This window comes from Homalodisca vitripennis, chromosome 8 (genome assembly GCF_021130785.1).
Source record: "Homalodisca vitripennis isolate AUS2020 chromosome 8, UT_GWSS_2.1, whole genome shotgun sequence".
Classification (NCBI taxonomy): domain Eukaryota; kingdom Metazoa; phylum Arthropoda; class Insecta; order Hemiptera; family Cicadellidae; genus Homalodisca; species Homalodisca vitripennis.
In genome coordinates, this window is record NC_060214.1 from 107,447,089 (window position 1) to 107,459,745 (window position 12,657).

Sequence of the window (12,657 nt, forward strand, 5' to 3'; positions counted from 1 at the left end):
AAGGACAAGATTTTTCTGACAATCATAGCTCAGAATAAGCTCTTTATCATTATTTTCTTGCAAAAGTTTGTAGAATTTGTCTGCACGGACTTTGTGGGCTTTTAGGTTTAGCTTTAGTGTTTCACGCTTGCCTGCATCTTTTTCTGTGGCTAGTTCACACTCAAGCCTTGTGCAGGTTGAACACTTATCAGTGTACGGAAGCGTCAAAACCAATGTTTAAAGTTCTCAGAAAAAACCAGCCTGAAAAAGTCATACTCACACTTTAATTCTTCAGTTGGATGCTGCTCAATATACATTTTCCACATTTTTGTAATGTTAAGCTCACTTGGAAGGTATTGCCTATGCTTGTTTTTTCGCTCTGCAATAGTGTTTTTGTACTGGAATAAATGTTTTTAATAAAAGATTTGATGCTGTCTTTCTTTATATTATATTTATCAACTTGGCGTGCTCCTCCACGAGTCTCCAAAGGTACGACGCCTGTTTCCAGGTACTTTTTGCAAATCAATTGCACTCGGTTTTTACTCTCTTGCAAAATTGTAAGTAGTGCTGCCCGACATACTTTAACATTCTCAGTTTTGTTGTTCCTCATTTTAGGTAAGAAAAAGTCAGTACTTACATTTCTTTTTGATTTGATACCTTCTGGAAGACGAGTCCTTTTTGCTGAGGAAACAATGACGTGCTGAAGAATAAAATTCTTCTTTGATTGAAGGTCAGCGTCTTTATAGTATTGCTGATGTATCTTTCTAACATCCTGCAGGGAAAGTTCTGCGCAGCGGTACTTACTTTTGGCCGAATGTTTACAACTAGGCATCTGTGGAAATCCCTTCGGGCGGTGTCTAAAACAAAATAGGGATTATTAGTTCTCCTATACCTTTAAAAAAATACTAACCTGTAATAAAAACAAATTATAGATCGCAAACGTTGTCAAAAACTGTTGTAGTTAAGTTAGGGCCTAAGCTGAATTACTTTAGGCTGGTTGAGATTAAAGTAGTTTAGTTGCGGTTATAGGTTAGTTTAGTTGAGGTTAGGTTAGCTTAGTTGAGGTTAGGTTATTTTAGTTCAAATGAGTGTTAAGATTAGGCTAGTTTAGTTTTCTTTACCAAATGTTGTTAACTTACCTAGCAACTTTTGCAACAGTTTTCTTCCATGCTCTTTCGTTTTTCTTCCTTTTCTTTGCCAAAGGGCCAGGCATCTCTTCTACCAACTCTACTTGTTCCACATTTTGTGGAGTTTCCACTGTTATGTCCATTATATTGACATTTTCTTGTTGAACAATTACAACTTCAGCATTTATAATATCAATACCAACGCCTTCACTACCTTCTAAAATACCTCCTGTATGTTTCAGCCTCCATGTTTATGACACACAACAAATCAGGAGCTTTTAAAATAATGTTAAATAATTGAGTGCTATTGCTTCTTATAACACTATTTTAGCCTTTGAAATTTAAAATTAGCAACAAAATAAACAATTAATTCAGAAGGAAAATGATCAGCAGTTCCCTATAGGAAAAGTCTTTTGGGATTTAACTTATTTTGACACAGAAACATGAAACATTGTAAGTTATTGTAGTTTGATATAGCTGGTTTTGGAACATTGTCATCTGTGCAGATATGACTGTTTTTGGAACCGAATGGCTATAGGATATAACTGATTTTGGAACAACCTTCACTTTTAAATATTAATTTTAAACAGTTTTTTAACTGGTTTTGGAACATTTTGAAGTGACAAATCTGTAGCCTAGGTAATACAGAACTCAATGTCATCAATATCTCAACTTTTTTAAATTTTGGATTTAGCCTGTTTTGGCATTTGGCGACTCAATTATCTGATATTAACTGAAAACATTCTTTTCTGGCATATTCATAATTTGGGCATTGTAGTACCACATGATTAATTGTCTCTTCCTCACCCAAAGTACAATTCAAAACATAATGGGGTAAAATATTTTTTAAATGCAAACATCTTACTGTTTACTCTGGCATGACCCAGTCTCAGGCGATAAAATTATGATGACTTCCTTCCTGGACAGTTAACTATTTTTAAACCAAGGAAAATAACTTACCATTTTTACAATATGTTTTTACCAGTGAGCTTCTTGAGTCGATTCAAAGATTACCTGATAGTCTTCAATCCCCTTTCTTAAAGTCCTCCTAAGGGACATTAATTTCTAGAACTTTCACGCCTGCCGGTATTGTATCTCTGGCTAATAATTTGTCCACTCTTTCATTAGATTCTAGTGAAATATGCCCTGGAATCCGTACGAACAATATATTTTTTTATCTAATACTTTCAACTCATACACTATGCTTATAATTAATTGGTTATTATTCTTACCTTTGCTATAATTGGAGATTGCTATAACCGCCACTTGAGAGTCGGTACATATAACTGCATTATCATATTGAGTATTATTGATAAATTGCACTGCTTTATATATAGCTATTAATTCGGCACTATAGCTAGACATATATTTGCTAAGAGAATATAAGGCAGTGGTATTGGTCTGGAATCAGAAAGGCAGCGCCACACCCAGCGTCAGTTTTGGACCCCCACAGTGTAAACATAAACATAACCTAAATAAAATCGCGACATTTTTTTCTAACCAAAATTGTTTAAGAGTTTGTTTATTCGTATTCTTTTTTGTTACTTATAAATGTGTTAATCTTGTATCGCCTTCTATAATCTTTTCTTCAATAAATAAGGGTAATTTAAAATCCCAGCCGTTTTTAAAATCCTTCCATTTCCATGTTAGGCACCGTTTCAGTTATATTATTGAAAAATGTTATGAATAGTGGTAACACTCTTTTGCCAGTAAAACACTATTTTGACTTAACATATTTTAAGTAAACCTGTTTCTAAATGCTGGGTGATTATTTTCTAAAAGTATCTTGTACACTAAGTTATCTGTAAGAATATTTCTGGTGTCTAGTGGCATCACAGCAGCTTCAGCTTGTAGTGCTATAACTGGTGTGGTGCAAAAGGAGCTGAGGCAAGTCTGAGTGCCTGATTTTGAATTAAATCTAGTTTACCCAAATCCCTCCCTGATATATGACCAAACAATGCACAACAATAATCTAATTTTGATCTTATTAGGCTTGTATATACTTGTGTGGCAAAATTAGGGTTACAGCCCTTTGTTCCACAACTAATACATTTAATAATATTTAGATCTTTAGAACATCTATTTAATTGGTCCATAATATGTTGTTTAAAGGTTAATTTATGATCCAAAATGATCCTAAAATCCTAATGTCTCTAATTGGAATAAGGTGACCATTAATTGTGAGTTTGTCAATGCTGACTTTGTCTTTTCCTTGAAAATCATACAGTGTTGCATACAATATTGCCAATGGCATAGTGTAGCGGGTACGGCAGTTATCGCAAGATAACCAGATCAAGAAATGTCGAGCGTGGCTGCTGCTTGGATGGGTGACCGCTGAGCGATCCTGTCCTTGCAAGCAGCCCGCCTGCCCGGCCATTTGTGGTGGTTCGGAAGTTGCCTGTAAGCCGTTGGTCCCCAGGTTAAGTGTTAGAGAGGGCTTCATAGCCCTAACTTCGCCTGGTAAAATAAGACATTCTTTACTTTTTTTCACTTTTTTTTAGTGTTGCATTTTGATTCATTCAAACATCATTGTAAAATTATCAAATACACTAATTAGTTTGTTTAGGACACACTTCATTTTTTACTTACCAATTCTCCTTTTTTGTGTGAGAAATATACGACTATGTCATCAGCATGCTACAAAGACTTCATTTCACTGGCTAGACTTACATTAATTTGAGAAATATATATAGTGAATAACAATGGTGATAACACCAAGTTCTTCAATTACATTCTTTTCTTTCTTCAAGAAAAACGCTTTTCTCTCACACTACTAGCACCATCAACAACGGGGTTACCACTGACCAACACCAAAAACAAAAATCCTCCATTTACCTACTAAATAATAAATAAAACTATAAAAGTAACACTCATGACACACTCTTGAGGACAGTTTTAAATATGTTGCCATATTTAATATATTAACTTGATTAATTTTTTTCTAATAAAATTTTCAACTAGACCCAATATACCCTTTAAGTTAATAACCCACAATTTAATTTTTCTCCCTGTTAACGTAAAAACTTTAATCTTTACTTAACTTTAAACTTTAATTTAATGTAACTGAAATCCTTATATGTGCATCAAGGACATTATGAGTTAGGGGCTCCAGCTTGCAAAATAAATTTTTCTAAGGATAAGTAAAATTAACAGAAAGGAAATATTTCTGTCTTTGTGCTAGGAATTAAATGGTTATTCTTCTCCTGTATATAATTTTAACTTAAATTAAAAATGAAAATATGCCAAATTTGTAAGTCACTGGGACATAAAAGGAGCCGCTAAAATGAAAATGACCAAAACACTGTTTCACCGGAATTATGTATGGCCCAATTTGCATTCTGAAAATAATTTATATACACTATTCTTGACAACTTGTCTAATTCAAAGGTTATTTTAACAAAACTAGTGTCTACTAGAAATCCATTAACTTATTTTTTAATCTTTGTACTTCTAAAATAGGGTACTCACATGTTGTCTCTTGTAGGATTTCTCCTTCTGTGACATCTCTTTCTACAAATGCTACCCCTGATGTATGAATTCTAATTGTTGGTACAAACACATTAAATTGGGTTAAGTGTATTGACGTTACTATATTATTGGCGGCAACATAAGATTTGTAAGTTATTAACTAAGTTCTTACCTGCTCTATTGATGAAATCAACATCGGTATGATGGGACTTTATTATTTTACCAACTCGAAAAGGATTGATATTTTGTTTATTTTTATCTTGAACTATCACTTCAAAAGGACCAACATTCCACTCATTGTATAGTCTAAACAATATATTGTTTTTTGTGTTGTGAAGATTCTGGTACTGAACTGTCCACTTTACTTTGGTGCACTAAATCAGTGGGGTCATAAATATTTTCTGCCTGATCTCATTTTCTTTTATTTTGTATTTCAGTAATATCCATATTAGCTTCAGAATAAGTATGGTCAATAATAGAACTTACCGCTTATTTTATCTCATCGCCCTCCATATTTTCAAGATTCATGTTATCTGGGTTGGCTAGACCTGCAGACATGTCAGGCCCAGCCGTAACAAGTTTGTGAAAAAGTTAACTCTACTTTTGATAATTTCTTAAAAGGATAATCTTAAAAATGTATAATAGAGACTATGGGTCTTAGTGGTACAAAACAAAAAAGTGTTAGATATTTACATACTAACTACTGTATTTACCACACAGTGACAAACAAAGGGTTAAACACTGCTCAGCACAAGGCTGCAAAGAAGCTCCTTAACAGTAATTTTACAACAACTTATCAGAACGACTTTTGATTCAAACACGAATGATTCTTCTGAAGCCATGCTGCCTGTCTGTTAGAATATTGTTATCTTGTAGGTGATGGAGAACGTGTTCAAGTACTATTTTTTAAATTACTTTGGATGTTGTAGCAATGAGTGAAATAGGCCTATAGTTTGTAATTAGTTTGAGACCTGGTTGCTCTTTGATTCTCTCTCACTATTTATAATTCCCAAAATCGCTTTGCTTTTATTTTATGAAATTTTTATATGGTCAGCACTTGTTTGACGTCTTAGAGCCTTTAATTTAAAATCATATGTTTTCTTTAGTGCAATCATTTGATTTTTATCTTCCTACTTCGTTCCACTTAAAAACGATAATTGAAAATCCCAGTATGATCTGAAATTCCATTTTTCAGCACTTGCACATTTATATTACACATCTCTATATTGCTACAGATGACATCTATCGAGAAGGATGAGTTCTCTGGAGATCCTGGTCGGTGGGAGATCAATTCTTGTAAAACCGTGATCGCATAGAATTTTGTCAAAAAGTTGTTTCTCTATAGAGAACCAGATTGTCAATATTCACATCTCCAATCATAATGGTGTTTATTTTTTTCATTGTTGGTAGTGTGTTGAGCACTTCCCTTAATATGTCAAGCCTTTGATGAACAATCTCTAAATGTTTATCAGGAGGGCGATAAACTCCAAGGAAATTTAAAGGGGATACAGCAAATTGTGAGTTACAAAATAATCATACAGATGCTTCAATATGCAAGATTCAATTACCTTACTTAGTATGGGGACAATTGCAATTGGACGATAGTTCTCAGGGTTATTTCTGTCACCTTTTTTGAAAATAAGTGTCTCTTGGCAACCTTTAAACATTGAGGAAAACTACCCTCAAGAAACATACAGTTTACAAGATAAGTAAGTGGCGCTAATTATTGCATCTATTATGCTTTTGATTACATAATTAGATAAACCAAATCCGTCCTCACTTCGGGAGTTGATCATTTTGTTAACAAAAAAAAACCTTAACTGCTTAACTGTTTTTTTTTAAATTGATTTCCACCTGAAATCATTTTTAGATATTTCAAGACGGAAAATTCCTCATAAGATCCAAATAATTAATATTATTTTACATGTCCTTTACTGTGTTTATCTGTTTTATTTATAAATTAGTTGTTCAATACATCTGCAAAGAGATAATTTTTTATTGTGTGAATATTATGTCCTGATTATTTTTCAACAATTTCCCAAGCCTTTCTGCATTTATTTTTTGCATTTTTAATCAATTCATCATTGGGACTTATTTCAGCTTCATTAATAGCTTTGTAGTATAAAATCTTTAAATTGCATGTATTTCTTTTGTCTGAAGTTAATGCAATTAAGAAAGTGTGCATCAACTGGAGCAAACTCCCAAAGGAGTAAACCAATTCCTCGAAAAGTGATCACCTGGTTTAAACCTTAATTTAACACTCAAAAGCAATCGCACATCATAATGACGAGAAAGAAACTAAAGGGTCATACAATCACTCCATGGGGACGATCCATAAAATCCAAATCTCTACTGGAATTTCATCTACAACCACAGTTGTCACATCTCCGCCAATCTCTGTGAAACTTTGAGATCCCAGTGAAAGCATCAAAGAGTTTTTCAACAAACACATAGAACACTACAAAATAATAAACAAAAATACTATTAGGGACAACTAATTGATAATACTGGACAACCACTAACAGGAAGAAACAGCCAAACTCCGACAAAAAAACTGAACACTACAGCAGACATTCAACCACCAACAGGGAGAAGCAGCCAAAAATCTGACCAAAAAACTGAATCATACAGCAGACATTCAACCACCAACAGGGAGAAGCAGCCAAAATCTGACCAAAAAACTGAACACTACAGCAGACATTCAACCACCAACAGGGAGAAGCAGCCAAAATCTGACCAAAAAACTGAATCATACAGCAGACATTCAACCACCAACAGGGAGAAGCAGCCAAAATCTGACCAAAAAACTGAACCCTACAGTAGACATTCAACCACCAACAGGGAGAAGCAGCCAAAACTCTGACCAAAAAACTGAACCCTACAGTAGACATTCAACCACCAACAGGGAGAAAACAGCCAAAACTGACCAAAAAACTGAATCATACAGCAGACATTCAACCACCAACAGGGAGAAGCAGCAAAATCTGACCAAAAAACTGGAACCCTACAGTTAGACATTCAACCACCCAACAGGGAGAAACAGCCAAACTCCAACTAAAAAACCGAATACAACGCACATGAATGCTGCTCCAAAATACCACCCAACTAAACTATTTTTTTGAAACAATTGAAAAATAAGAAAACCTTTAACAGCATCACAGTGTACACCAAAAATTACAACCAGACCTCTAAAAAAAATCAACATAACTGCCAAAAATACATATAACAATACTGCACCAAAACAATGGACAGGCTAAAGCAAACAAAATAGAAAGGTTACAACCACTTCTTAACCTCCACAAAACACGACATCCTAATCTTGACGGAACATGGCTTTAAAACAACCCGAAATTTTTAAATACTAATATCCTAGAATATTCATTAACTTCAGAATACAGTAGAACAAATTACCTAAAAGGGGGTTATCTATAAAAACAATAACTTTGGCTACACTGTCGAACCAGAAGACATACCAAAACTTCAGGAAGGAGCTCCACTGTGAAATTAGCATCAGTACAAAATCAAGCAAGGTCGCCAAAACCTTCCATATTGTTGGTATCTATAGAGTTTCAAGGACATCTGACATCTGACTTGTCACTGGATAGAATTTCACAATCACTTGATAAATATACACACATGGAATAAAAAAAAAAAAAAAAAAAAAAAAAAAAAAAAAGCCCTGTTATTTTAATTATAGGAGACAAATATAGACGTATACTGTCACCAAACTGTGACCAAGTCAAACTAAATGAAACTCTATAGAAGCTATAATATGAACTCGTATCGTTTTACCATGACAAGAAATAATTCCAACAACAACCAGCTCAATTGACTGTGTTTTGCAACCAATCTCCAACCAGTTGACATAATAGTAGACATCCTTCACACTGGTTTATCTGACCACACAGCACAACTTTGTAAAATACAACACTCTGCTCCAGCTCCCCAGATTCCAGTATCTTACCAATATATATTTTAAACTGTAGGAACATCACAAATCTCAAAACTGTCCTCAAACAAGAATCCTGGGAAATTGTGCTCGCTCAGGATAGTGCCGAAGATGCAATACAAATTATTTAGCCAAACAGTTGCACTGGCAATTAATCTGACCTGCCCCATGGTGAAAACAAGAAATAAACGTATAAAGCTCAATAACATCTTTGACCATGAGGCCTCATAGCTTAAGCAAGCATTTGTAGAGGCCCAGGAGAGATGCCTTCTGAATGGTACAGAAGAGTTTAAAAAAGACATGATGGATAAGAAAAAATCTTATGATTTGAAATTAAAGATCCTTAGATGCCAAGCAAACTGCAAATACTATTTAAGAAGCTAAATGACAAAATTAAAGCTCTGTGGAGCGTAATCAATATTGAGTGGAAATCATACAAAAAATACACAAGTAACAATGGAGCTGATTATAGATGGAGCCAAAATTTCAAGATCCTAATCTAATTGCTAACCACCTTAACGTATATTTTACTAATACTGCAAATGACCTTTTAAAAAGCCAACTTTTAATGCCTCAACAGCCTCCAGTAGATACTACCCATACACAACCAATACGGAATATGTTTCTTTATCCAACTAATGAACATGAAGTGCTAAAGGTGATCGAGTCTCTTTAGAACAAGACATCAACTGGCATTGAAATTATCTCTGCTAAGCTACTGAAGACATATAAAGAAGAACTCTTACCACACCATTTGTACAAGTCATCATCAATCAATCATTCAGAAATAGAATTTTCCAGACCGATCCTCAAAATTTCAATAGTATTCCCTAAATTAAAGAAAGGAGACGTCTTGATCCAAAAATTACTGTCCTATATCACTAATATCCACATTTTCCAAAGTTTTTGAACAATTAGTGCTTCACAGACTTTTTCAACATTTATCTCTTCATCAATTACTTACCCCACATCAACACGGATTTTCTCAAGGGAAAATCCACCACATCAGCCATCATCACCCTTGTTGAATCTCTCATAGACTATCTTGAAGCCTGTAACACATCAACAACAATCCTACTTCACTTCAGCAAAGCTTTTGACTTGCCTTGACTACTCTCATGTGATGAACAAAATGAAGATATTGGGTATAAATGGAAACTACTGCAAACTGGTTCAAAAGTTTTTTTTAACAGGAAGAACTCAAATAGTTGAGCTAAAACACACATAGAAAGGAGTAACAAAAATTAGTGAGATCAATACCACTACCAGTGATAAGAGGTGTCCCACAAGGCTCTGTGCTGGTTCCCGTACTTTTTGTCTTGTTAACAAATGACCTCCCAGAATATTTGGCAGAATATAACGAAACACTGATGTATGCAGACGATACTGTCCTCCTTCTCAGTGAAAAGATCCCTGACATGCTCGAAGTCTGTTCATCAGTGGCATTAAATATGGCTATACAATACTGCCATAGTAATACCCTGGTTGTAAATGAAGATAAAACCCAACAATTGGTATTTGTGCAGGAAAAGAGAACAAGTAGGACGACTTCCAGATATAGAAGCATCCAAAAGGCCAAGTATTTGGGAATAACTATTGATGAGCAACTGACATGGATCCCTCGTAATGACAACCTATGCCGTAAAACTAAGTAACACCCTCTATGCCATCAAGAGGATAAAATCCATAAGTAGTACCAGAGTAGCAAAAATTGCATATCATGCAATCTTTGAATCACACCTGTGGTACGGACTTGGAGTTTGGGGCAACTCATGAACAACAAACTTGCAGCGTGTCCTTGTGCACCACATTAGAGTGCTTGCAGAGCTCAACAACAGAGACAAGCTGTCGACAGAAATTTAAAGAAACTGAAGGTTCTAACCAGTGGTTTGTTTGTACATCTTAGAGGTGGCCACTTACGCTAGCACTCTACAGCTACAGAGAAGTACCGATAGGACACAAATATAAAAAAAACACCTCGACCAGGCCTCGAATTATACTCGTACCTGACCCACATGCAGTTTGACCATACTTTGATGAGGAAGCCTTCTTTCCTACCCTGGTGGCCCAAGTTCCTCAACCCTGCCTGCCTGAGGCAGCCGAAAGGAGAAAAAGGTGAATCACAACATGAGAAAGATATTTTATTGGACTCACATTACCATGGTTATCCTGGAATAGAACCATTCTACACCAATAGAAGAGCTTTTCCTGGAACTGGAGAACCATTTCCTGATTGACCCTCTAACTAGAAATTATTTTTGGACTCAACCATTTTATTGTATGTGTTTCAATTTTGTTAACTACTTGATGCCAAATTATCTGCTAACTCATAAGTTCATGAATAAAGTTTTCTGAATTTCTGATTCACTAATTAATGGACAATAATAGTTCAGATGAGTTTCACCAACATATTTACAAGAACATAGAAAAAAACACTGTATTACATTATCGAGATTAATGTTAAAACCGACCAATCAACATTTAAGCACTCTCCTAGGATCATTACAATCTGTCTTGTGAAATAAGGCGTTTTTTTTATGTGGTTTGTTTTCACAACCTTTCTCTTTTGAAGTGATTTGAAAGAGAGAAATTAACAAAAGCACCTGCATGATCAAGGACTATGTCCTGTTTAAGAAAGTGAGCAACTATACCAAATTCCATGTTTATATTGGTATACAGATGATACTCCAAACAGGATGATTGTTTCCTTGTTGGCAGGCTATTCGTGTTCATATAAATTTCGTTTGGATCTAAGAATCGACTCAAGAAGTTACTGAGCACATTGTGGCTCTAATTCAGTTCTAAGATATTAACATGTTTAAGGTCCACCAACCCAAGGGTCAAAAGGACTATATGTGGCTATCGTCATTATTAAATCCTACTAATATGGTGTTTCCTAAATTTATTCATACAAAAGGCAAATAAAAAAGCTCAGGAATTGGGGATGTTCTAATATTGTAACACACAATAATAAAATCATATTCTATAGGCCCTAATTTAACATAGGACTCAAAACAAAATCATTACAGAATTCAGCGGGACGATCAATTATTTCATATTTTTTTAAAGATTCCTTTAGTAAAATTGAAGAGCCTCTGTTGAATGTGAGAAGGTTATGCGACAATAAAGGAGGAACCCAGCGATGAAACTATTAGCAACATACAATTGAAATTTTTCACTTATCCTCTCAAGCCATTATTCACTTTTAAACATAAAATATCAGTGGCTTTAGTGCCCTTCAAAGTTAGTTTTTAAATGCCTTGAGAATCAATTTAACGATCAATTACATTTCAAGTTCGTTGAGATGAGACTGAATGTCAACTAATGTTTCTGGCTGTTGATACCTTTTATATTATTCCGCTGACATTTTAGATTGATTAAATGTATTTGAGATTACTTATTACTTCTATTAAACAGTGATTGAAAAACCAGATTATCTGCTTTGTAATAAATTTAACTACAAAGAAAAATGACTATTGGATTCTACAAGGTCCAGCTCCTATTATTTTGTCCCCCTTTCGGACTGAAATTCCACAAGTCCCTTGTATTTTTGTCTTGACCTTGGGTTGGTTTCAGGTCTGGAGTGTACCGAGGGCACAGTGTAGGGTTCTCTCTTGCCACTTTCTCCTCCAGTCGAGGGGGTGGCCCATCCCCGTGGAAATCTGTGATTGTGTTTGCAAGAGCAAGAGTTTTTACATACCCCGCATTCACCCAGCTCGTAAGTTGCACGAGATATCAGACGAGTTTTCTTTTCCACAGGGTTTGTAGATTCGTGCCTTATCTGTTGAATTGTAGAATCCATATTTGACTTTGTCAGGTGACATGTAAATGCAACATCTCAGTTACACAAAAAATTCTTTTACCAAATTTTGTTCATGTGTAGGCCGTGGTGTTGATAAAATTGGATGTGATGTTAAAAGGCCTGTTGATTTATCGAATAAAAGAATAACATTTTATATTTTTCAGGCATGATGGTTTGTAGATTTACATTAGTTTATTAATATTCTAAATAATAGTTTTTTTTCCATCCCTGGTTGATCATATCTGTAAGGAACTTAGATAGTCAAACAATGATATTTGGTATGTTGCATAATTATCAGAATTAGGTCTTTGTTATTAGGGATTGGGTGTTGT

The 12,657-nt window shown here is 34.8% G+C and overlaps 2 protein-coding genes across 2 annotated transcripts in view; both read right to left on the reverse strand.

The window, feature by feature from the left end:
• Positions 1-262: 262 nt before the first annotated feature.
• LOC124368308 lies at positions 263-1,335 on the reverse strand. Its single transcript, XM_046825581.1, has 2 exons — positions 1,119-1,335; positions 263-836 (listed from the first exon to the last, which is right to left on the reverse strand). The coding sequence occupies exons 1-2, from the start codon at positions 1,247-1,249 to the stop codon at positions 263-265; spliced, it is 705 nt and encodes a 234-aa protein (XP_046681537.1). The 5' UTR covers positions 1,250-1,335.
• An 8,228-nt stretch (positions 1,336-9,563) lies between these two features.
• Positions 9,564-12,657, reverse strand: part of LOC124368309 (protein pelota-like) — a 64,414-nt gene continuing 61,320 nt past the window's right edge. Inside the window, 2 exon segments of the mRNA XM_046825583.1 lie at positions 9,564-9,575; positions 10,309-10,368. Coding sequence (XP_046681539.1) covers positions 9,564-9,575; positions 10,309-10,368 — 72 coding nt within the window.

Bases quoted from the DNA above. Each gene is read 5' to 3' on its own strand.
- LOC124368308 (XM_046825581.1), bottom strand. From the start codon at position 1,249: ATGGACATAACAGTGGAAACTCCACAAAATGTGGAACAAGTAGAGTTG. The intron at 837-1,118 runs GTAAGTTAACAA...ATTTTGTTTTAG, and splicing joins ACTGTTGCAAAAGTTGCTAG to ACACCGCCCGAAGGGATTTC.